At 43.7% G+C, this 26323-nt stretch overlaps 1 protein-coding gene and 1 non-coding gene across 4 annotated transcripts; one reads left to right on the top strand and one right to left on the bottom strand.

Annotated features, from left to right (window-relative positions):
* Positions 1-3079: 3079 nt before the first annotated feature.
* Positions 3080-25954, bottom strand: LOC133091356 (zinc finger protein 558-like). 3 transcript variants are annotated; one of them, XM_061190574.1, is made up of 8 exons: positions 25809-25954; positions 19678-19742; positions 19331-19439; positions 7777-7865; positions 7116-7242; positions 6225-6308; positions 4923-5005; positions 3080-4428 (listed from the first exon to the last, which is right to left on the bottom strand). In XM_061190574.1, exons 4-8 carry the CDS (start codon positions 7822-7824, stop codon positions 3811-3813), a joined length of 960 nt encoding a protein of 319 aa, XP_061046557.1. In that variant the 5' UTR covers positions 7825-7865; positions 19331-19439; positions 19678-19742; positions 25809-25954; the 3' UTR covers positions 3080-3810. The 3 variants fall into 3 exon arrangements, with proteins under 3 accessions (XP_061046557.1, XP_061046554.1, XP_061046556.1); XM_061190571.1 differs by lacking the exon at positions 25809-25954 and adding an exon at positions 25427-25606; XM_061190573.1 differs by lacking the exons at positions 19678-19742; positions 25809-25954 and adding an exon at positions 25427-25606.
* Positions 8138-8210, top strand: TRNAK-UUU (transfer RNA lysine (anticodon UUU)). The gene has a single exon. It is a non-coding gene; the product is annotated as a tRNA-Lys (tRNA).
* Positions 25955-26323: the final 369 nt, after the last annotated feature.

The following is a 26323-nucleotide window of genomic DNA, read 5'->3' as shown; positions in this document are numbered from 1 at the left end:
ATGGTCTGTGGTCCTTTGTGACTGGTTTCATTCACTGAGCATCATGTTTTGCAAGGTTCATCCACGTTGCAGCGTGTATCAGGACTTCATTTCTTTTTATCGCCAAATAATATTTCACTGTATGGATAACTACATTTTGTTTATCCATTCTCCAGTTCCTAAAAGGGAAACTTTTGGGGTTTCCCTTTTTGGCTATTATGAAACATGTTATGAACATTTGTGTGCAACTCTTTGTGTGGACATATCTTTTTATTTCTCTTGGGGGTCAAATGGTTTTTCATTATGACATCATTTTACGTTCCCAGCAGCAATGTATGTTTCCTGAATTTTGGAAGCTGCATTTCCCTGGTTCCCCTTTTCCCTCAAGATCCATGTTTGTCAATAGAAATTATTATTTTTTAGATTTTTTTTTCCTTTTGGCTGTGCTGCTGCAGCTTGTGGGATCTTAGTTCCCCAACCAACGTCCCTGCAGTGAGAGCACCAAGTCCTAACAACTGGACGGCCAAGGAATTCCAGATTTTTTAAATATTGAGGATCCAGTGTCCATTCTTCAAAGTTGTGCATGTGTTTAAAAAAAAAATAAGCCAATAAGGTGAAGTGCTTTTAGAAAACATGAGCCTCCTTTCTCCACTTATTTATTTATTTATTCAGTTGTGCTGGGTCTTAGTTGCGCCTTGCCAACTCCTTAGTTGTGGCACATGGGCTCCTTAGTTGTGGCATGCGAACTCTTAGTTGTGGCATGCACGTGGGATCGAACCTGGGCCCCCTGAATTGGGAGCGCAGAGTTTTAATCACTGCGCCACCAGGGAAGTCCCTCTCCACTTTCTTAATGCAAACTCCTTGCCTTAAAAGAAGGATCGGCCAGCCTGGCTTTTGTTTCTGTAAATACAATTCTGTTGGTGTACAGCCACACCCATTTATTTATGTATTTTCTGTGGCCACTTTTGTGCCACACGGCAGAGCTGAGTAGTTGCAACAGAGAGCATCTGGCCCACCAGGCCTAAAATACTTACTATCTCTCCGTTTGTCGAAAAAGCTTGCAGACCCCTGTCTTAAATAGTAAGTTCAAAAATCTTCACAAAATACAGAGTTAAACTACTGTTTTGGAGGGCTAAGAAAAGTGTATCAGGCTGACCTGACCTAGAACAGTAAATCTGCCCTGCAAATTAACCCCCAATGCAACTGCTTTAAGGTGTTTAGAGTTCTGTACAAAGCTCTTGATTGGAGCACTGGGAAGGAAACTGGCCTACCAGATCACGTGATGTGGGCATGCATGAAGAGGGAAAACAGCTTACACGCCTGCTAGGCTGTTTTCCAGGGTTAAACTGCCCAGGCTTAATGTCAGGTTGGTTTTGTTTTGTTTTGTTTTGTTTTTTGGCCGCTAGGCGGCTTGCAGGATCTTAGTTCCCAGACCAGGGATGGAACCTGGGCCCCCTGGAGTGGAAGCTAGGAGTCCCAACCACTGGACTGCCAAGGAATCCCCTCACCCCCCCACCTTCTTTCTTCCTGTCAAATTGCTGCTTCTATTCTGGAAGACAAAAGCATTTCCATTTCCACAGTTTACAGCTTTGTTAATGTTGGGCAAAATCAGTATGTTATGCTTTCTGGGGTGATGGAAATATTTTATATCCTGACTGGGGTAGTGATTATAGGGGTGTATACACTGGTCAAAGCTCACCAACCTATACATTTCAAATGGTGCATTTTATGTGGAAAGTAAGTTATGAGACAGAATTATAAAATTAAACATCGTTTTTAAGAGAGATATTGAAAGCAACGATTGCCTACATGAAAACTATTTAAAGATTTCTTTTTTGTTCATGGAAATAGCGTATATAAAAAGAACAAAGATATTTAACTATAAAATACTGTGATTCATCAATCAGCACACACTTCCATTTCCTGGAGTTCATCTACTGACTTTGAACATAAATTACGTGGTTAAAGATGTAAAGATTTTGAACTAACGTTGATTCACATTGTGTTCTCTTACTGTATTTTGGCTTTTCAAAGTACTGCCCGTTGAAAAGGAAAGTACTATGTTTACAAGTCTATTCGGAAATGTTCAACAAAATTTAGTAGAATTTTTAATAAACATTTATCTCTAGCACTCAAAAACATTAAGAATATATGTTTACAAAGAAAAATTACATTTTTAATATATTAGCATTTAAAATGATAAAATGTGATAAAATATGAAGTGCCTAGGAAGACATCTGACACTAAATGTGCCAGACCTTCATAGGAAAATACATAAAACTTTACTAAAAGATATTAAAGAATGCCTCAATAAATGCAGATACTGAGTTCATGGCCTGAAAGATTTAATAACATAAAGATGTTGATTCCACCAGTACTGATTCAATGCAATTCCAGACATGATACCAATGTGATTTTTTGTGAAATTCTCCAAGCTTATATGGAGACATAAAAGGCACAGAAGAGACATGCCACTCTTGAAGAACAAGTTGCAGGAACCTGCCTCTCAGATATTAAAAAAAATTAGGCATAACATTATTAAAGATGGTGCTATATTGATGCAGGACTAATAACCTGACCAGAACTGCATGGAAGGCCCAGAAACACAAAAACACACACACAAACAACTTATGGGACCTGGCTTTCTGATTAAGAGTTCTAGGAAAATCAGTTCTGTAGGGGAAAAATTAAATTGGGCCCCTCCTGACACCACATATAAAAATCAATAATGGATAGGAAAATATTTTAGAAGACATTTTAGAAGGATATTTTAGAAACATTTTAGAAGATGAGAGACCTGTAGTATTTATGACTACAGGTTAGTGTCCCAACACAATCAGCCTAAGACCACCAGGGACAAAACCTATAGTCTGACAAAGTCAGGTTTACCAGCTTGTTGCAACCAGGTAGACCACATACGTGAGGAACCTCGGGGTGTCCCACCAAACCAAGGAAGACACATGGATATTATAGGATTTGGGGGAAGGAGAGAGTTTGGGTGAAATTCAAATGAAGTAGCATCTTGACAGGCTTAAAAAGTAACGTGACGCTGTGAGTTAAAATAGATCTAACAGAGATATCAGATGATATTTAGAACTAAACCAAAATTTTAAAAACCTTAGCTCAGGGGCTTCCCTGGTGGTGCAGTGGTTAGGAGTCCGCCTGCCAATGCGGGGGACGCGGGTTCAATCCCTGGTCCGGGAGGATCCCACATGCCGCGGAGCAACTAAGCCCGTGCGCCTAGACCCCGTGAGCCACAACTACTGAGCCCACGCGCCGCATCTGCTGAGGCCCGCGTGCTCTAGAGCCTGTGCTCGGCAACAAGAGAAGCCCGTGCACCGCAACGAGGAGTAGCCCCCGCTCGCCGCAACTAGAGAAAGCCCACGCACAGCAATGAGGACCCAACGCAGCCAAAAATAATAAATAAATAAATTAAAAACAAAAACAAAACAAAAAACCTTAGCTCAAAACTCATGTAATATAGCCAAAGGGGGTATTTAGAGGGATACCTATGGCCTTAAATGCTTATATTCCAAAACACAGACTGAAAATTAATGAGCTAGATTTCCAACCTCAGGATAGGGCCCTGATAAAAGCAATCCCACTTTCTTCACGTTTATACGGTTTCTCTGCCACTCTGAATTTCCTCGTGCAGTAGTTTAACTCCCAGCAGAAGGCTTCCCCATACTGAAGATATTCACAGAGTTGCTGTCATGTGAGATGGATGAGGCTTTCCCTGCTTCCACTCCTACACTTGTCTTTACTGTGAGTTCTCACATGTTTCCTATGTGATGAATGACTACTGGAAAGTTCCCCACAGTCATCGCACTGCTACATCTTCCCCCCTGCGTGTACCCTCCTGTGGGCAGTCGCTTTACAACTCCTATCGAAGGCTCTTCCGCAGTCACCGAATTGGCGGGGCTTCACCCCAGTATGGGTTCTCATGTGCACCGTCAGATGGAACTTCCTGCTAAAGGTTTTGCTGCAGTCACTGCACAGATGGCGTTTCTCCCCGGTGTGTACTCTCTTATGCATAGTCAGGTCACTGCTCCTGATGAAGGCCTTCCCACAGTCACTGCATTCGTATGGTTTCTCCCAAGTGTGCATCCTCTTGTGTACGGCGAGGCTCGAGCCGGATCTCAAGAATTTCCCACACCGGGTACACTTACGTGGTTTCTCTCCAGTGTGAGTTTGCTCGTATGTCCTAAGAGACGAGCAGCGACTGAAAGCTTTCCCACACTGAGAACATTCGTAGGGTTTCTCACCAGCGTGAGATCGCATGTGGATCCCAAGGGATGAAGGATAACTAAACGCTTTCCCATGTTCTTTACGTTTGCTGCGTTTCATTCCTGTGTAATTCCTCTTGGGCAAAATAAGGTCAGGATTCCTTCTGATGGCTTTTCCACACAGACTCTGTTCATGGTGTTTCTCTCCAGGTTGACTTGGTGCCTGTTGATTAAGGGATAAGTGGTAACTAAAGGTTTTCTCACTTTCATTGCAGTCGTGGGAATTCTCCCCCATAGAAAGTGTGTACAGTAAAGAAAGCAGATTCCTACCTTAGACGTTGCTACCACTTTCAGAGCACACAAATTGAGTAGAGGGAATACTCGGCCACAAGGTTCCATCATGGCCACATTCATAAGGCTTCTTAGGTACAGAATTTTTTTTTTCTGATAGTTGTTTAGAACAAAAACTGAATTCTGTGTCAATTCTAAGTCTTATTTATGGACCTGCTTACTTGTGGGACCTCTCCAGGAATCAATATGGAAATCAGTTTAGAATGTTCCCCAAATTCACGACACCCCAAGACTCTCTCCTGAGACACGACTTCTCTTGGGTGAAGGCCACTGACTGGCCCCATGTCTCGCCAGGTTGTTGTATTGTTCTATCTCATGGCAATTCCCTCCTGCAGAGAACCAGCAATGTGCCCTCGTGAGCCTTACCACTTTCCTGCTGGTAAATGGTTTTTCCCAAACTTTATTCTGCTTGGCAGTAGTCTCTTTGGTTTTAAGCTGAGAATTCTGGTCTGAAATGAATCGGAGGAAAAAACACTTAAGTTCTTGGAGAAATAAATGGTGAGATAAAGGTGATTTAAAAAAAAAAAAAAAAAAAAGCCAGGCCCACATAGATTTTTTTCATATACTGACCCTAAACATGAGAAGGCAATGTGACGGGAAAGAATGCACCAGCAGTTAAAGACAGACTCCAAGGATTTCAGCAATGTGTAGAATTTGACAAGGATGTGAACAAGGGGTGGAAATGGCAAGTGACTGGCTAAGAAACAATTTTGTTACAAATGAGACGGCTGCTAATAGTCTGAGAGAGGGCACTATATCATGCAACCGAAGTGTGAAGACAGTGGGAAAATGGGCAAGTAGCACACCTGGAAATGTTCTGGAAAGAGGAAGCAGTACTCAGTACTCTGTAATGACCTATATGGGAAAAGAATCTAAAAAAGAGTGGAGAGGGGCTTCCCTGGTGGCGCAGTGGTTGGGAGTCTGCCTGCCAATGCAGGGGACACGGGTTCGCGCCCTGGTCTGGGAGGATCCCACATGCCGCGCAGCAGCTGGGCCCGTGAGCCACAACTACTGAGCCTGCGCGTCTGGAGCCTGTGCTCCGCAACAAGAGAGGCCGCGACAGTGAGAGGCCCGCGCACCGCAATGAGGAGTGGCCCCTGCTCGCCGCAACTGGAGAAAGCCCTCGCACAGAAACGAAGACCCAACACAGCCAAAAATAAATAAATTAATTAAAAAAAAAAAAAGAGTGGATATATGTATATGTATAACTGATTCACTTTGCTGTACAACAGAAACCAACACAACATTGTAAATCAACTATACCCCAATAAAAATTAATTAAAAAAAAAAAGAAAGCAGAACAGAGCTTTTTCTAAGAGCAGACGTGGGAGAAACAACAAGGATTCACTGCACAGCACAGGGAACTATATTCGGCATCTTGTAATAACCTATAATGGAAAAGAATTGAAACACAAAAAGAATATAGATATATACATATATGTATAACCAAATCACTTTGCTGTACACCTGAAACTAATACAATATTGTGAATCAACTACACTTCAATTTAAAAAAAAGGTGGGAAGAAAGAAAAGAGAGAAGGAAAGGAGAGGAAGGGAAGCAGAAGTTTCGAGAGGAAACTCACCCCAAGTGGCCGGAGATAATTTCTTAGACAAAGATGACATTTGAGAAACTCCCTAAAAAGGGCTCCTTTTTCCCAGGGCTCACCTGCACAGGTGTCTTGGAGAATTCTCCTCTTCTTGGTCCTCAGCTCCTCCTGGGTGAGCAGGCTGGGTTTACGGAGATGATACCCTGGCACGTGGGGAAAGACACATGAGGTGGGGGCAGTGCAGGGACGAAAACAGGAGCTCCCCCCGCCCCAGAGTAGGGCCGACACTTTCGGCAAATGGGCATGTGTGAACCCACGAGCAGTAACATGATGGTACCCAGGACCCCAAACTCTTAACTACCCATCGTGCCCTACAGGGATCAGGGATCCTCAGACCCAGGCTCAGAGACACACTTCAGGAGCATGGAAGCTTCCAATCATGAAGAAAACTAAGTCAGTGTAATGGATGAATCTTCACTCTCAAGAGGGAGACACTAGACTAGGGGCTGGTGACTGCAGCCCAGGGGTTAGCCACCTGCTTCTGAAAGTCAAGTTTTATTGGAACACACCTCGCAGATGGTACATTTGTTTACGTACCATCTGCGGTGGCTTCGGCACTACAGCGGCAGCATTAAGGAGTTGCAACAGAGACCCGAGGGCCCACTAAGCTGAAAATATTTCCTCTCTGGCCCCTTAAGGAAAAGTGTGCTCACCCCCACTCTACGATGCCACTTCTTTTTTTGGGGGCTGGGGGACCGTGTCATGAGGCTTCCAGGATCTTAGTTCCCCGACCAGGGATCGAACCCAGGCCCCTGGCAGTGAAAGCGCAGAGTCCTAACCACTGGACCGCCAGGGAATTCCCTACAATGTCACTTCTTAAGGGTGGGCCACATCTCCTTCTGTGTCACTCTCTTCCCAAGAGCAAGAACAGTTCCTGAAACATAGCAGGTGCTGGAGAAATGTTTGCAGCAAAAACCAATGAATGAAGAGATGAGGCCGACCTCACTCACCCACGGAGGCCAGGTTCCTGTAGTTCTCCAGCATCACGTCTCGGTACAGGATTTTCTGAGCGGGGGCCAGCAGGGCCCACTCCTCCTGGGAGAAGTCCACCGCTACTTCCTGGAAGGTCACCGGGTCCTGAAACATCACACATTCGGGCTCAGCTAAGGCTCATCTCCAACAGTGTCCCAGGAGGGCAGGGTGTGAGGAGGACATTGCCTCGGGACTGACGCTTGGGAAGTTCAGACAGGAAGGCGAGCTCGCCCTCAGCAATCCCATCCAGCCCCATAGGTGTATTAGTTCTTCAGTGAACAGTTGAACTTTCCAACTAGACTGTGAACCCATCCAGCCTGGGTCCCCTCAGTCAGGCGCCACACAGCACTGAGCTTCCAGTGGCCTGTGAGGAATACTTAGTAAATGAATGAGTGATGTCCCCAAGAGTTCCTGAGACAAAGTGGTCTCACAGCCTTTCTTGGTTTTCTGTCACAGCCCACAAGTGAGTATACTGAGAAAAATTCATAAATACTGAGGCAATGAGAGCATTCTCTGGGAAGTCCCTTAGCCACAATTAGAGGAAGCATGGGGACAAGTCCCGGTGGGGTTTGAGGCTCCAGGCCACCCACACTCAGGGAAGGGAGATGCCACGTTGGACATAGGGGGATATCTGGTTACCTGTGACCAGGTGGTCAGCAGCTCTGGAGCCACCCCTTCCTCCTCCATGTTCCCCTCCTGGCGACAGGTGGGGTCTTGAGCAGGCACAGCTAGAGGACAAGAGAGGGGCCATGAGAGATGGGCCATGCCTAGATTCCACCCCGCACAAGCCTGGACGCTGCTTCACAAGACCCTGCAAGAAGCAAAGCACAAGCCCACCCACCTGCAGGCAGATTTCCTAAAAGGCCAGGGAGGTCCTGTCTCTCTCACAATCGGGCCTTGCTGCCCGTGGGGAAGGCTAGTAAACTCCTGTGACTGTTGAGGGTACTCAAGCTTCAGAACAGTTTTGCAAGTCGTATAAGTCGAAAACAAGGAGGGGAATTCCCTGGTGGTCCAGTGGTTAGGACTCTGCGCTTTTACTGCCGAGGGCCCGGGTTCAACCCCTGGTCGGGGAACTAAGATACCACAAGCTGTGCAGCCTGGCAAAAAAAGACAGAAAGAAAGGGAGGAAGGGAGGAAGAAAGAGAGAGAAAGAGAGAGAGGAAGGGAGGGTGGGAGGGTGGGAGGGAGGGAGGAAACAAGGAATAATGCAATATTATCCCCCAAGTATCTCAAACCCTAAAAGGCACCGACCCTGATACAAGCAGACTCAGGGGCTCCTAGGACTCACTCCCACCTTGTCCTGGCCTTTGGAAGCCCTGGAGGAAGAGGGTCTCAGGAAAATAGTGGCCAGGGCATGATCTACCTCCGGGAGGGGGCTCAAGGGGGAAGAAGGCCCATGTGGGAGAGGGCAGACAGCAGAAGCAAGAAGAACTACAATCCTGCAGCCTGTGGAACAAAAACCACATTCACAGAAAGACAGACAAGATGAAAAGGCAGAGGGCTATGTACCAGATGAAGGAACAAGATAAAACCCCAGAAAAACAACTAAATGAAGTGGAGATAGGCAACCTCCCAGAAAAATAATCCAGAATAATGATAGTGAAGATGATACAGGACCTCGGGAAAAGAATGGAGGCAAAGATCGAGAAGATGCAAGAAATGTTTAACAAAGACCTAGAAGAATTAAAGAACAAACAAACAGAGATGAACAATACAACAACTGAAATGAAAAATACACTAGAAGGAATGAATTGCAGAATAACTGAGGCAGAAGAACGGATAAGTGACCTGGAAGACAGAATGGTGGAATTCACTGCCATGGAACAGAATAAAGAAAAAAGAATGAAAAGAAATGAAGACAGCCTACAAGACCTCTGCGACAACATTAAACACAACAACATTCGCATTATAGGGGTCCCAGAGGGAGAAGAGAGAGAGAAAGGACCCGAGAAAATATTTGAAGAGAGTATAGTCGAAAACTTCCCTAACATGGGAAAGGAAATAGCCACCCAAGTCCAGGAAGTGCAGAGAGTCCCAGGCAGGATAAACCCAAGGAGAAATACGCCAAGACACATAGTAATAAAATTGACAAAAATTAAAGACAAATTATTGAAAGCAACAAGGGAAAAATGACAAATAACATACAAGGGAACTCCCATAAGGTTAACAGCTGATTTCTCAGCAGAAATTCTACAAGCAAGAAGGGAGTGGCATGATATATTTAAAGTGATGAAAGGGAAGAACCTACAACCAAGATTACTCTATCTACCCGGCAAGGATCTCATTCAGATTTGACGGAGAAATCAAAAGCTTTACAGACAAGCAAAAGCTAAAAGAGAATTCAGCACCACCAAACCAGCTCTACAACAAATGCTAAAGGAACTTCTCTAAGTGGGAAACACAAGAGAAGAAAAGGACCTACAAAAACAAACCCGTAACAATTAAGAAAATGGTAATAGGAACATACATATGGATAATTACCTTAAATGTGAATGGATTAAACGGTCCAACCAAAAGACACAGGCTCGCTGAATGGATACAAAAACAAGACCCATATATATACTGTCTACAAGGGACACATACAGACTGAAAGTGAGGGGATGGAAAAAGATAATCCATGCAAATGGAAATCAAAAGAAAGCTGGAGTAGCAATACTCACATCAGATAAAATAGACTTTAAAATAAAGAATGTTATGAGACAAGGAAGGACACTACATAATGATCAAGGGATCAATCCAAGAAGATATAACAATTATAAATATCTATGCACCCAACATAGGAGCACCTCAATACATAAGGCAACTGCTGACAGCTGTAACAGAGGAAATTGACAGTAACACAATAATAGTGGGGGACTTTAACACCTCACTTACACCAATGGACAGATCATCCAAAATGAAAATAAATAAGGAAACACAAGCTTTAAATGACACAATAGACCAGATAGATTTAATTGATATTTATAGGACATTCCATCCAAAAACAGCAGATTACACTTTCTTCTCAAGTGCACACGGAACATTCTCCAGGATAGATCACATTTTGGGTCACAAATCAAGCCTCAGTAAATTTAAGAAAATTGAAATCATATCAAGCATTTTTTTCTGACCACATCGCTATGAGATTAGAAATGAATTACAGGGAAAAAAACGTAAAAAACACAAACACATGGAGGCTAAACAATGTGTTACTAAATAACCAAGACATCACTGAAGAAATCAAAGAGGAAATCAGAAAATACCTAGAGACAAATTACAACGAAAACACGACGATCCAAAACCTATGGGACGCAGCAAAGCAGTTCTAAGAGGGAAGTTTATAGCAATACAAGCCTACCTCAAGAAACAAGAAAAATCTCAAATAAACAATCTAACCTTACACCTAAAGGAACTAGAGAAAGAAGAACAAACAAAACCCAAAGTAAGTAGAAGGAAAAAAATCATAAAGATCAGAGCAGAAATAAATGAAATAGAAACAAAAAAATAAAAAGAAGGCCCACGTGGGAGTGGGTAGAGCTTGCTGACTGGGGTGTCTGGGGAGGAAAGTGGGGGGAAGGGGGGCAGAGGGACCAGAAACTGAGTCAAGACGAGGGCAAAGGAACATATGGATTTACACCTCATGACTAGCTTATCGGGAGTTTTGCACGAAGAGTGTTCTGTTCCCATTTATATTTTTTTAAGATCATTTTGGCTGCTGTTCACAGGACAGAACTGGGGAGGGCAAGGATAGAAGCAGGCGGCTGGTGAGGGGCAGTGGCAGGACACCTTGGAAGAGGCCAGGAGCAGCAGAGACGATTCTAGGTGATTAGTATGGTGTACATATCAGAGGAAACATCAAAGGATTTGCTAGGGAATTAGACTGGGATGGAAGGGGGCATGGGGGAAACCCAAAGCCAATAACAGAAGGTAGAGAAACCAAGGAGGATCACTGGATCCTTTATACTGACAATGTTGAACTTTTTTTTTTTTTTTTGCGGGCGGAGAGTGCCACACCAAATGGCTTGCGGGATCTTAGTTCCCTGACCCGGGATTGAACCCAGGCCCATGGCAGTGAAAGTGCTGAGTCCTAACCACTGGACCACCAGGGAATTTCTGACAGTGTTGAACTTTATACCTGAGCCCTGTGGTCCTAGAAAACAGCAATGGGACTTCCCTGATGGTCCAGTGGTTAAGACTCTACGTTCCCAATGCAGGGGGCATGGGTTCAATCCCTGGTCAGGGACCTAAGATCCCACATGTCACACAGCACAGCCAAAAAAATAAATTAAATAAATATACTTAAAAAAAAAAAAAGAAGAAGAAGAAAAAGAAAACAGTAGTGGGTAAGAAATCCCCCCAACCCTTTGTGCCCTGCAATGAAACACCTTTCCCCACACAACTTAGGTAAGACCCAAGGATGACCCCTTTGTTTACCTATGACAAGACCAGGCAGAGACTGTCCAAATTCCCCATATCTGTCTCATGAATGAGTAGCTAAACTGTCTGTCCCCGCCCCCCCAACAACCTGGACAAAACTTCACCAAACTTCAATCAGGCTTCTCTCCACCCACCCACCTCCCACCATGCCCCTGGGCCACTGAACTCTGCCCACCCTTGAGCCTGGAAAACAGCTGTCCTCCCTGATCTCACTTCCCAGCCTTGTTTACTCTTTCTGATCAAAGAAAAGCCTGACCCTGGGGCGGGAGTGTTGGGTCATTAGCAAGTCTCTCCTTACAATCCTAATAAACTGGGTAAATAATGGCTATTGCTTGAGAGGGAAAGATTAAGGAGGGGCAGGTTTGTTCAAGGTGAGGTGTGGCAGAGACAAAAAAATATATATTTTGTATAACCTGAAAATTAATAATGATGTATATATCATATATACTCTACACATATATATTTAACAAATAGCAAATATTTTCCCATCAAACTAAAAGGGGTATACGCCATGAAAGCTCAGGCACTAGGGAACTCAGGAGCTCAGAGGGTGCGGGCATCTATCCCTCTGACCACCCTCTCCCCACTCCTTGGCAAAAGACGAGGGGGCTGCCAGCTGGAGGTTTCAGGAAGGAAAGGAAATTTCCTCGTGGAGCAGGGCCACTCCCACAAGGCACACTCCCTCAGAAAGAGGCTTGATAGAGCAGAGGCTTTTTTTGCAAGAAGGATATCAAGGCCTATTCTTAGGCTCGTGGGAATGAGGGGGATTGGGGGGAATAACTTCAAGATGTGGTGGGCCAGCAGGCTGAGAGAGGGCTTCCAGGGATGTCTTATCTGGGCTCCAGGTTCGGGCAGCCATCTGCCCTCAGCACCCGGTAGACAAACTGTATAGCCACAGATGACAAAAGATGACCAGGGGCCCGTGGCAGCTGGGGCTGTGCTGGGGATATTTGGAATTTATGTGTATAAAAATTTTAAATATCCCTATGCCTTCAAACCAGCAACTTGTAGGACTGTAAACAAGAGGAACCCTGGCACCTGTGGCGATATAGACAGATAAAATAGATGTGTGTGTGTGTTCAAGCTTGTTTACTACAAACTGTTTATAATGGGTAAAAACTAGAACCAACCAAAACATCCCGTTACAGTATAGCAAGGGGCTAAAGAATTATCAGATATTTGTATATGGGATATGATTACAGTGTTTAAAACAAAACCAAAAAACTGACACAGATCTGAAGACAAAGTATAAATACATTTACATAATTTATAAAATATGTATGTGTATTGAAAATGACTGCGAGGTGAAAGCTTTTTTTTTTAATATAAATTTATTTATTTATTTTTGGCTGCGTTGGGTCTTCGTTGCTGCAGGCGGGCTTTCTTTAGTGGCGGCAAGCTGGGGCTACTCTTCCTTGTGGTGCACGGGCTCTAGGCGCACGAGCTTTGGTAGTTGTGGCACGCAGGCTCAGTAGTTGTGGCTCACAGGCTCTAGAGCACAGGCTCAGTAGTTGTGGTGCACGGGCTTAGTTGCTCAGCGGCATGTGGGATCTTCCCGGACCAGGGCTCGAACCTGTGTCCCCTACATTGGCAGGCAGATTCTTAACCACTGCGTCACCAGGGAAGCCCCGAGGCGAAGGCTTTGAATAAACATTTCTCCAAAGAAAATATATAAATGGCCAATAAGCACACAAAAAGATGCTCAACATCAGTAATCATTAGGAAAATGCAAATCAGAACCATCATGAGATACCACTTCATACCGTTAGGATGGCATAAGGGACGGAGGGAGGGAGGGAGGGAAGGAGGAAGGGGGAAAGAGGGAAAGAGAGAAAGGAGAAATGAAATAACAAGTGTTGGAGAGGATGTGGAGAAACTGGAACCCTTGTGGGAATGTGAAATGATGCAGCCACTGTAGAAAAGTGTGGCGGTTCCTCAAAAACCTTAACCAGAGTTACCTTAACAGAGATCCAGCAATTCTATTTCTGGGTATACACACCCAAAAGAATTGAAAACAAAGCCGAACAGATATTTGCACACTAATATTCATAGCAGCATTATTCACAATAGATGAAAGATAGAAACAGCCCAAATGTCCATCAACAGATGAATGGATAAACAAAATGTGTATACTTACAATGGAATATTATTCACCCTTATAAAGGAATGAAATTCTGACACGTGCTACAACGTGGAAGAATTTTGAATACATTATGTTAAGTGAAATAAGCTGGACACAAAAGGACAAATGTTGTATGATTCCACTTATCTGAGGTATGTAGATTAACAGTCAACTTTATAGAGAAAGAAAGTAAAACAGAGGGTGCCAGGGACTGGGAGTTACGGTTCTGGGGAGTTATTGTTTAATGGGGACAGTTTCAGTTTGGGAAAATGAAAAAGTTCTGGAGATGGATGGCGGTGATGACCGCACAGCAATGTATTATGTACTTAGTGCTACTGAGAAGTACCCTCAAAAAAGGTTAAAAGGTAAATTTTATGTTACATATAGTTTACTACAATTAAAAAAAAAAACTGCAAAGACATACATACATTGGTAACACTGGGGCCCTCTGGAGAAGAACATGACACCGTTTCATGTGCACTTGGCAGGGGAAACACGAAGGGAAACATTGACATTTTTACTCTACAGTTTCCTCAATTATTTTAATGTTAAAAAACATATCCACACATTACCTGTGTAACTGAGAACAATTAAACTGTCAAGTACAAACAAAAATGATGTATGGGGACTTCCCTGGTGGTCCAGTGGGTAAGACTCCACGCTCCCAATGCAGGGGGCCGGGGTTCGATCCCTAGTCCAGGAACTAGATCCTGCGTGCATGCCGCAACTAAGAGTCCACATGCCGAAACTAAGAGTTCGCAGGCTGTAACTAAGAAGTCCACATGCTGCAACTAAGTCTGCATGCCGCAACTAAAGATCCCACGTGCCGCAACTAAGACCCAGCGCAGCTAAAATAAATAAATATTTTTTTAAAAAATGACGTATGTAGCTGAAGCATCACCCCTGCACACGGCTAATCTCATGGATCAATGGGACTTTTGCTCTCTCACCTACATGCACACACCAAGTGCCTTCCACTTGGAGCCTTGGCAACCAAAAGAAGAGCCTTTTTTTAAAAAAATTTATTTTATTGAAGTATAGTTGATTTACATTGTTGTGTTCATTTCTGCTGTACAGCAAAGTGATTCAGTTATACATGTACATATTCTTTTTTATATTCTTTTCCATTATGGTTTATCACAGGATATTGAATATAGTTCCCTGTGCTATACAGCAGGACCTTGTTGTTCATCCATTCTATATATACTAGTTTGCATCTGCTAACCCCAAACTCCCAATCCATCCCTCCCCCATCCCCCTCCCCCTTGGCAACCACAAGCCTGTTCTCTGTGTCTGTGAGTCTGTTTCTGTTTCGTAGATAGGTTCATTTGTGTCATATTTTAGATTCCACATATAAGTGATATCATATGGTATCTGTCTTTCTGGAAGAGCCTTTTTAATCAAACAACTGTTTAGCTTCATGAAATGCATCCTTTTACATTATTTTATCGTTAGAAATAGTGTGAAGCAAACATTATTGTGCACTGTAAGGCAACATTATTGTAAGTTGCATGTAATGTGCCCAAGTTGTGGCCTGTAGCATGTCCCACCTGGAAGATTCCAATGTTTTCCAGACTGGTTCCTCTGCCCCCTTTTATCTCTATGTCTAAGAGTTAACAATGCTCCATGAAGTCGACAGAATTCTCTTGGGGAGGAAAAAAGCCCACAGATCTGATTATGCCCCTTCCCTTAAGGACTTAAGAACTTCTAGAATACCTCCTCCAACCACAACAGGGAAGACCCTCCCACATCTGGCTCCAAGCAGCCTTCCACACACCTACCCAGCCCTCCCCGGCATGAATACTTGCTGAAGAATGGCCAGGGGGCAGACCAGGGTCCTTCTGGCCTCGGTGCTGGGTTTTGGGGGCAAAACTCTCTCCTGAGAATTTGCAAACACAAGTCTACTTCCCGTGGGTATCAGGCCAAATTCACAATACCTCTGTGGTCCAAAACATCTCCAGCAGGGAACTGGCATGAGCATATGAACGTTACCTTCGGAAAAACTCGGCTCCCACCAGGTCATAAAAGAGTCCTACCCATGGATTCCCCAAACCCACGCTGACAGTGAAAAGTTCTATAAGTCAGGGATACACCAGATAATAATAAGGAGCCCATCTCATTCATGAGCATAAATGCAAACAGCAGAGAGAAGGTATCAGCACACTGAATGTACATTAGTAAAATGTATAAATAAAAAATTTATAAATAAATGTAAAATATATTTATAAATAATAAATAATACAAATTAAAAATGTATAGATAAAATGTGTAAATAAATGTAACATGTAAAAAAAGTTTAAAATGTATAAATGAAAATAAAAATAAAGGGAATTCCCTGGTGGTTCAGTGGTTAGGACTCTGCGCTTCCACTGCAGGGGGCATGGGTTCAATCCCTGGTGGGGGAACTAAGATCCCACAAGCCACGCGGTGTCAATAAATAAATAAATAAATAAATAAATAAAAATAAAAAGATAATCTACCACAACCACACAGGGATCCAAGTCAGGTTTAACATTTTTTAAAAAACCAATTCATGGAATTTACAACATTAATAGACTGAAGGAGAAAAACCATATGATCATCTCAATAGATTCAGAAAACATATTTTTTTAAAAATTAATTAATTAATTAATTAATTAAATTTTTGGCTGCGTTGGGTCTTTGTTGCTGCGCACGGGGTTTCTCTAGTTGTGGCAAGGAGGGGCTACTCTTCGTTGCGGTGCGCAGACTTCTCATTGCTGTGGCTTCTCTTATTGCGGAGCACAGGCTCTAGGAGCGCGGGCTTCAGTAGTTGTGGCGCATGGGTTTAGTTGCTCTGTGGCATGTGGGGTCTTCCCGGCCCAGGGCTCGAACCCGTGTTGGCAGGCAGATTCTTAACCACTGCACCGCCAGGGAAGCCCCCAGTAAACATATTTGATACAATCACTATCTATTCAATGACAAAAAAAGAAAAGTCAGGACCTCCCTGGCAGTCCAGTGGTTAAGATCCCTCGCTTCCACTGCAGGGTTCTATCCTAGTCGGGAAACTAAGATCCCACAGGCCAAGCAGCTCGCCAAAAAAAAAAAGTTAACAAATAAGAAAAGGGGAACTTCCCTGGCGGTCCAGTGGTTAAGACTCTGCGCTCCCAATGCAGGGGCCTGGGTTCCATCCCTGGTCAGGGAACTAGATCTCGCATGCCGCCAACTAAGAGCCCGTGTGCCGCAACTAAAAAAAAAAAAGATCCTACATGCTGCAACAAAGATCTTGCACGCAGCAACGAAGATCCCACGTGCCACATCTAAGATCCGGCACAGCCAAATAAATAAATACTAAAAAAAAAATTAAAAAGGAGGTAACAGGCTCATCGGAAAAGTTTTCTAAAAACCTACACCTTGAGCTCAATATCAAAAAGACAAACAACCCAATTAAAAAATGGGTGGAAGACCTAAATAGACATTTCACCAAAGAAAACATACAGATGGCCAAGAGGCACATGAAAAGATGCTCAACATCACTAATTATTAGAGAAATGCAAATCAAACTACAGTGAGGTATCACTGACTCAATAATCAGAATGCCATCATCAAAAAATCTGCAAACAATAAATGCTGGAGAGGGTGTGGAGAAAAGGGAACCCTCTTGCACTGTTGGTGGGAATGTAAATTGATACAGCTACTATGGAGAACAGTATGGAGGTTCCTTAAAAGACTAAAAATATAACTACCATATGATCCAGCAATCCCACTACTGGGCATCTACCCTGAGATAACCATAATTCAGAAGGACACATGTACCCCAATGTTCATTGCAGCACTATTTACAATAGCCAGGACATGGAAACAACCTAAATGTCCAACAACAGATGAATGGATAAAGAAGATGTGGTACATATATACAATAGAATATTAGCCATAAAAAGGAACAAAATTGGGTCATTTGTAGAGATGTGGATGGACCTAGAATCTGTCATACAGAGTGAAGTAAGCCAGAAAGAGAAAAACAAATATCGTATATTAATGCATATATATGGAATCTAAAAAGAAGGGTACAGATGAACCTATATGCAGGGCAGGAATAGAGACACAGACATACAGAATGGACATGTGGACACAGCGGGGGAAGGGGAGGGTGGGACAAACTGGGAGATTAGGTTTGACATAAATACACTACCATGTGTAAAATAGATAGCTAGTGGGAACCTGCTGTATAGCACAGGGGGCTCAGCTCAGTGCTCTGTGACTACCTAGACGGGTGGGATGAGGGGGGTGGGGGTGGGAGGGAGGTCCAAGAGGGAGGGGATATAGATATACATATAGCTGATTCCCTTTATTGTACAGCAGAAACTAACACAACATTGTAAAGCAATTATACTTCAATAAAAAAAATTAATAGGGCTTCCCTGGTGGCGCAGTGGTTAAGAATCCGCCTGCCAATGCAGGGGACACGGATCAATCTCTGGCCCGGGAAGATCCCACATGCCACGGAGCAACTAAGCCCGTGCGCCACAACTACTGAGCCTGCGTGCCGCAGCTACTGAAGCCCACGCACCTAGAGCCCCCTGCTCCACAACAAGAGAAGCCACCGCAATGAGAAGCCTGAGCACCGCGATGAAGAGTGGCCCCCGCTCGCCGCAACTAGAGAAAGCCCGCGCGCAGCAACGAAGACCCAACACAGCCAAAAATAAATAAATAAATAATAAATTATTTTTTTTAAATTAATAAATAAATAAAAATTTAAAAATAAAAAATAAATCAATTATTTATATTATAGTTTATAGAATTTATAATTTATATGATTTAAATTATATTATCAATCATGCTATTACTTAGCATCTTTAGTCCTATTATCAGGTATATTATTAATTAATTATAGTTTATCATTTTGTATTATACAATATTATATTATTAATAATATAACAGTATTTCATATGATATATTATTAATAATATAAATGTAATTATGTTATAATTAATATATAATTCTATTTCAGTTATATAATTCCATCAGTTTATGTAATTCCAATTATATACAGTTCAAGGACATGAAAAAATAATGTCTGGTGATAGGAATCACAAAGTAGCAGCTCTTAGAGTTGGAGACTGTCTGGGAAGGGGTACCCAGAACTTTCTGGGGTGATGGGAAACTCATATCCTTGATTGGGATGTTGGTTATTCAGATGTACATATTTGGCAAACCTCTTGAAATTGTTCACTTAAGATCTGTGTATTTCATTTTTGGTAAATTTTGCCTCAATTTTTAAAAGCCGTTTTTAAAATTTGGGGGAAAACAAACAAATAAATAAAGAAATGGGCAGGGGTCCTCTAAAAAATAATAATAAAATTAAATTAAAAAATTAAAAAATAAATAAAAACCTACACCTTCCAGAATGTGGTAACTGAACTGAGGTTACAAAAGAGAATGTTTTTAAGAGACACATGCTGAGATCTTTAGAGGTGAAGGGTTATTTCTGCAACTTACTCTCAAATGGTCCAAAAAAAATAGTATTGATAATTATTACATGTATAGAGAGAGAGAAAAAAAATGTGGCAAAATGTTAACAAATGCTGAATCTAGACAAAGAGCAAATGGGATTTCACTGTCCTGTTCTTACAATTTTTTATTCTATAAGCTTAAAATGTTTTCCAAATGAAAACAAAAAAAGGAACCATAACTTACTGGTGAAAAGTTGAAAAATTTCCCTTTGAAGTCTGAAGAAAGACAAGGATGGCAGCTGTCACCACTTTATGTCATGATGGTACTGGAGGTCCCCATCAGGGCAGTAAAGCTGAAAAAGCAAAGAAAAGAATACTCTGAGGACTGGAAAGGGAAAAACACATCCGTCATTATTCACAGATGAATGCAGTATGCATAAAAAATCCAAAAGCATATACAGGTCAATTATCCCACTTAAATAGCTTTTTTAGTTTAAAAAATTTTTATAGGATACAAAATATACAAAAGTTACAAAAACCAATTGTAATGTTATATGTGACATTTTTAATAAGTATTTCAATGCCACTCACAAGTCTATCTTGTCCCCTGAAGTGGGCGCTGTGCCAGGTTCAAAGTGAGCAACAGACGTTTGTCCCTGTGTAAATAAATATGTAAATAAATAAAGTGGTGCCGGCAGAGGGAAGCCCACGTGCCCCAGGTGGGACTAGAGCGAGATGCCTGGGAGTCCACAGGTGTGTGGGTGTCCTCCTAGCCACAGTGACAAGCAGCAGCCTCTGGAGTCCGCCAGCACAGCACAGCTGTTGCCACTTGGGGGGCAGGGGGGGAATGGACCCCGTGCCCCCAGTTCATTAGGCCCTCCTCCCATGGAGACAGTGGAGGGGAACATTTGTGGCACAGGTGATCATTCATACTCTCCTTGTTCAAATTCTGTACAATGAACACTCAAAACTTTCACAGACAGACACAAACACACAAACTCTATTTAGATCTATTACATACATAATATATATACATCCAAATATCTATCCATTTTGGATTGAAGATAAGAGCCATTTTTCACCTTTTCCCCATTAGAGGTAAGGAAACCTCATTGCTTCCATAGCACCCCAAAGCCATGCGCTACTCCAAAGGCTACTCCATCGGTATAAATGTTTGCGGTTTTGCGCTCAGATAAAGTACAAGCCAGAGTAAAAGCATATAATTCAGGCTGGTGGACCAAAGTAGCCATAGATATAGGTGCTGCCTCAAGGATATCAAAAGGAGTTGCAATATTTACCCAGCACAATATTTACCATTTTCTCCCTTTAAATAAGAACCATGGGTAAACCTTGAAAAATCTGCATTGGTTGGAGGAGTCTCCTGTAAATTATTATGCGGAGTCAAAAGGTGATCTGTCAGCGTTAGGCGGTTGTGAGGGATTTCATCAGTGAAGGAGGGGAGAAGAGTAGCAGGGTTGAGGCGAGTACAATGTGAGAGTTATGTGAGGAGCGATTAGCAAAAGCATTTCATAAGAGGTGAGGCGGCTGATTGGAAAGTGCTGAGGTGTGACAAGAAATTAAGAGGGCTTTGACTGCATGGGGTACAAAGATGGTTAAAGGGGGATCCCATGATCATCTCTTCAGTGGCTTTAGCCAGAAGGGCAGTGGCAGGAATGGCTCTCATGCAAGGGGACTAGCCCATGCCAGAGTCCAGCTGCTGGCTATAATACCCCATGGTCAGTGATGGTCCCTATTGTTTTGGGTGAGTACTCCAAGGGCATTCCCTTCCTTCTCACATACAAAGAGGAAAAAGGGAAACTGATGATTAGGATGTCCAAGCTTTTCTTTAAGGCTTCAAAAGCTGGGTCATCTTGATCTCCCCAGTTAATGAGGTCAGGTTTGCAGGTTTTCAATAAAGCATTATAGGGGCTGAGCCATAAGAGAAATTTGGAATCCAAATTTCGACAGTAGCCTGCTGGCCCGAGAAAACCTCCTAACTGGCTCTTAGTCTTAGGTTTCGGGAAGTTCAGGATGCCACGAAGCCTATCTGCATCCAAATGTAGTCCTTCTTCCGAGATTGGGTGCCCTAAATATCAAACCTGAGTTTGAGCAAACTGCAATTTTTCTTTGGAGACTTTATATCCCTTTAAGGCCAAAAGTTTTAGCAGGTGGATGCTATTTTCCTGGGAGGAAGCCCTACTCTTGCCCGCCACCTTGGCTATTATTAAGATGCTGGGCATTCCAAGTTTGGCTCCCTAGAGGCTAAAGGAAACCACCTCATTTCTATTTCTTCCCAAAACACTGCTCTCAAAGGAACCAAAGGCCAAACCTCAGTCATGGTCCAAAGGGACACTCCCCAAGATAACAATTTAGACAAATTGACTAGAAATGCCCAACAATTGGCTCCAGAAAAGGAAAAAATATATATATATATTGACCTAGTAACTGTTGGTTCAGTAAAAAGAAAGAACTCTGGTTTGGGCCAAATAACTGGTCCTACTAGAAATTCTAAGATTCCCATTCCTGTTGTTTTGGTCCACTGACAAAATGAGAGCATTCATGAACCATTATTGGTGGGGAAATAGTAAGAAGCCTACAAAGACCACCTACCTTGTGTGCCCCTCCTGTCCAAAGTACAATGCAGGGAAACCTGTTCACGCTGTCCCTGGACATTTTGAATTGCCTGATGGGTCATTTGAGGTTTGGCAAGTGGATTTCATGCAGCTGCCCCCATCTCACGGCTATAAATACGTTTTAGTCATGGTCTGTATGTTTTCTCACTGGACCAAAGCTTTCCCCTGTAGACAGGTCACTGCTGCTTCTGTGGCTAAAATTTTGTTGGAAAAGATTATCCCAGGACTTCCCTGGTTGCGCAGTGGTTAAGAATCCGCCTGCCAATGCAGGGGACACGGGTTCGAACCCTGGTCTGGGAAGATCCTACATGCCACGGAGCAACTAAGCCCGTGCGCCACAACTACTGAAGCCTGCGCGCCTAGGCCTGTGCTCCGCAACAAGAGAAGCCACCATAGTGAGAGGCCCGCACACCGCAACGAAGAGTAGCCCCTGCGCGCAGCAACGAAGACCCAACGCAGCCAAAAATAAATAAATTAATTGATTAATTAAAGAAAAAAAGATTATCCCTCCCTGGGGAACCTCTCTCGAACTTCATAATAGTGATCAAGGAACCCAGCTCACTGGTCAGGCACTTTGGCAAGTCTATGCTGTTTGGCCAGTTTTACGTTTTCACTGTGCTTACCATCCTCAAACCTCAGGGTTATTTGAACATAAGGACCCTCCAAATACCCTGGCCCAAAGCACTGCCATTGGTCCTTCTAAATCTCAGATCCACCCCTAAGCTATCTGCTGGCGATGTAGAACTTCCACTCCCCCCAGCCTTTCCAAGCACGAAATGACCTCCAGCCGGCAGCACCTTCCTCCCCAACCTCCACGCCCCTTCCCTCCATCCCCAGGTGTCCCTGATCCCAGCCTGCAAGGCTTTTTGCCAACACCCTCTCTCGGAAAGCCTTCTGCGACAGCCTCTGAGCCACCTGACCTTCTCCATCCGAAAATTTTCTCCTTTCCCTCCATGAGGGACCCAATTTGCATCATTAGGTATCATTAGGGAGAGTCCAGCCCCCAGGGAGAGGGGGACGGAAGGCTGGAGCCCAGAGGAAAAGAAAGAAGGGATCCTGGCTCTCCTCAGGCCTGAGGGCCAAATTACGTTGGGTGGAGGTTCCCCAATGGAGAGAATCTCACAGGACCAGTCCGTCTGGATGGGACCTCCTTTGGTGCTCTGGGTAGGGGTGGCCGCACTGGCTGGCTGAGTGCTCAGGAGAGGCCCTGCGGTGGCTGCAGGATGGACCACAGACCTTCTGGTCTTTTGTTTATAAACACACATGCTGGAGATATAACACTGATACATTTCCTGGGAGGAATCTTCATGGGGAACTTATTTTTCATAGCTTGGCCATCAAATGTCTTTAATTCCTCCACTGGTTTTCTATGTAGTGCAATTTCAACAGCTGTCAGTTTTTCTCAATCTCCCTTGTAATTATGAGAACAGTACTGTATATTTTATTCATGTACGTGTTTGTTGCTTGGACTCCATCCACGATTCTAGCACAAGCACGTAGTTAAGTGTTCTTCATCCTTTGGTAAATAAATGACTGAGTAAATGAAGGAGCGACCCAATTCTCTAATGCCACTTCCTACACTTCTTTCAAATCCTTTTGCTTCTTTTCTATCCCTAGACTTATTCTCTTGCCACCATGCCTTCTCTAGTGTTTCCTGAAGTCTACTCCCATCCAGGAGCTAGAATGTTCTAGCTAAATCACAAACGGAATCACATCACATCCCTGCTTCAAACTCTTCAATAAATTCCAATTTCCTTAAAGTCCCAACTAGTCCTGCTGTAAGCAGATAGGGTGGGGGCAAGGGGGTGTCCCAGAGAGACAGAGAACCAGGAATGGCGTTCTTGACATAAGCTTGCCCTAGAACAGGTCTCAGTAATTAATGATCTTAAGGGAAGTGAGGGAATGCAAGAACAAAGGCAAGGTAGTCAAGAAATAATAGTTCAGCTATAAAACGGAGTCCTAGTTCCTCCTCAAGGGATATACATAACAATCACCTAGGTAACTACATGCTGAGACCTCAGACAGGTAGGAACCGAAGGAAAGTCGATGTTAACCTTTTCTGACCCCCGTGACTTCAATCAACTAAAGCTTGGATTCTGGCAACCTTTGACCCAATTCTATGCTGAATTCTCTTCTGCTCGAGCCCCTTCATGAGTATGCATGTACCCTTAGCTTAAAACTTCCCCAATTTTGCTGTTCAAGGAGACACTGCATTGAGAAAGATCGCAGTGTACTCCTTACTTGCTGCAAGTAATATATCCTTCCCTCTCTTGCTCTTTGGCTTGGTTGTGTCTTTTGGCTCGACACCCACCAAGAGGTGAACCCAGATTTCAGGTAAACACTGCCTCCCTCTCTCATCATTCTCTACTTCCCAGGTCAGGTCTCTCTTTCCTCCATTCAGGCAACACACCAGGCTCTGTCCTGCTTCTGGGATTCTGCACTTTCTATGGGGAGGGGGAGGGGTAAGATGTGACAGGGTGAGAGAGTGGCATGGACATATATACACTACCAAATGTAAAATAGATAGCTAGTGGGAAGCAGCCGCATAGCACAGGGAGATCAGCTCGGTGCTTTGTGACCACCTAGAGGGGTGGGATAGGGAGGGTGGGAGGGAGGGAGACGCAAGAGGGAAGAGATATGGGAACATATGTATATGTATAACTGATTCACTTTGTTATAAAGCAGAAACTAACAGACCATTGTAAACCAATTATACTCCAATAAAGATGTTATTAAAAAAAATAAATAAATCATTAAACATAAAAAAAAAAAACCCTCCTTCCACAGCCTCTGCCTAGCTCTGTCCTACTTACCTTTCAGTTCTTAAAGTTCTTCTGTTACAGGCCCCCAAGTCAGTTTTCAATGTTTCTGCTCTAAATAGCCTACTCTGTGGGGACAGCACCAGTGCATTTTTTATTGTTCCTGTGCCCACGCATGGACCTAGGTCTGGTTCATATCTGGCACCCAATGAGTTTTGCTGAGTGCCCTGGAAAATGTTCAGTTATAGCTAGATTGAGAAGGTGCACACATCCACTAGAGATACAATACAAACATTAACACAGGAATTAACTTAAATGCCTGTCCACAATATAAACCACCCGTGTTATTTCTGAAACTTTTAAGAAAAATTCTTATGAAAAAGGTAAGGTGTGAGAAATATTTTCAGAAACAAGGAGCCTATGTTGCTTAATTTCCTCCAGAGTTATTTTTCCTCCAATTTCTCACCCATGAGTTTTTAACTTCCCTGAAAAAACCCCACTTGGTCAAACCACATCTCGTTTAAGGTTAGTAAATTCGATTTTCTGCGACTAATATTAGGAAAGCTGCTTCCTCCCTTTTTCTGGAGAGTCCTTATGCTTTTAAGAAATACAATCTCACGTATTTCACTTATACTTTGGATTCCTATCACGCTTTAACTACAAATATATGGCACCAAAATCCCTTTTAATAATATCAGTATAAGAGATCCCTATATTTTTAAACTCTGCGGGGATCACAGCCTCTGGAGGAAAGTTGGAGTTGACTTAAGAGCTGAACAATCTTACTTTAATGTAAGACCTGTTATTTACGTTTTCACTTCTTCTCTTTCGTTTTATTTTCTTTATTACACTTGCTTATTTACACTCACCCTAGAATCCCGAAAGTATTTTCCCCAACGAATTTATCAAACATAAATAACCGAAAAAAAGTTTATCTTAAAACCTCACCTCAAAGCCGCTCAAAAAAGCAAAAGTCACAGGTAAAATTCTCTTGTACAAGGAGGGCAGAAAAGGACCTGCTTGATTAAATTTCACCGGCCCCTCTCACCCGAAAAACCGACGAAATGCCCAGGTTCAGAGAACGAAAGGACACGAGGACGGAAGGCCAACGCCATCTCGACTCCCAGTCGCTTGAGACCCCGCCTCCAGAGGTCCAGGGCCCCGCACTCGCTCAGACCCCGCCCCTTGGAGCTGCACGCCCCCTCCCTCGCCTAGATACCGCCTCCCAGAGCCCGGTCTCCCCACCCTCTCCGGGACCCCGCCCTCCCGTGCTCCGTCTCCCCGCCCTTACCAAGACCCCGCCCCCCAAGAGGCGGGGCCGCACGCGGACCTGCTCATCAGTGCCAGAGGCAGATTGCGAGGGAAACAATGGCGCAGTTTCGGAAAAGATAGCCGCTCTGGGGGCGCCCTCTCCACTTCCTTGGAAGGTGGAAGGCTCCGGGGCCCGACCTAGGAGCGCTTGAGGCGGCAGGAGCGGCGACCATTGCATCCGCCAGCCTCGAGGCCGAGAAGTCCTAGTGTTCTCTCGCAGGAGCCGTTGGGCCCCTGCAGGCGGGCTCCGTTAGGGATCTTGGGGGCGGGGCCAGGCGGGAGGACGGGGCACGGGGCGGGACCAGAGCCGCTGAAGTCGGTTGGGCGGGTCCTCGCGCCTACCCTAGAGCAGCCAGGCCGCGGGAGGCTCGAAGAATGCTTTTCTTTGAGCTCTTGCAACGCGGTAAAGGAGGTACTAAGTTTCCAGGTGGTTTGTTATGCAGCAATGGATAACTGACACACCCCTCTTCACTATTCTTTATTTCTAAACTTTACTGTCCCTTCTCAGAAGTTTTTCTGTATTATCTTTGAACT

This window comes from Eubalaena glacialis, chromosome 4 (assembly GCF_028564815.1).
Source record: "Eubalaena glacialis isolate mEubGla1 chromosome 4, mEubGla1.1.hap2.+ XY, whole genome shotgun sequence".
Taxonomy (NCBI): domain Eukaryota; kingdom Metazoa; phylum Chordata; class Mammalia; order Artiodactyla; family Balaenidae; genus Eubalaena; species Eubalaena glacialis.
Note: the sequence above shows the minus strand (reverse complement) of the source record. Positions and strands in the feature narration are given on the sequence as shown.

What these genes read in the sequence shown, in the direction of transcription:
- LOC133091356 (XM_061190574.1), bottom strand. Translation starts at nt 7,824, where the DNA reads ATGGAGGAGGAAGGGGTGGCTCCAGAGCTGCTGACCACCTGGTCACAG. An exon ending in TCTCCAAGACACCTGTGCAG is followed by an intron (nt 5,006 to 6,224) that starts GTGAGCCCTGGG and finishes GATTCATTTCAG; the next exon opens with ACCAGAATTCTCAGCTTAAA. An exon ending in CATTTACCAGCAGGAAAGTG is followed by an intron (nt 4,429 to 4,922) that starts GTAAGGCTCACG and finishes CTTAATCAACAG; the next exon opens with GCACCAAGTCAACCTGGAGA.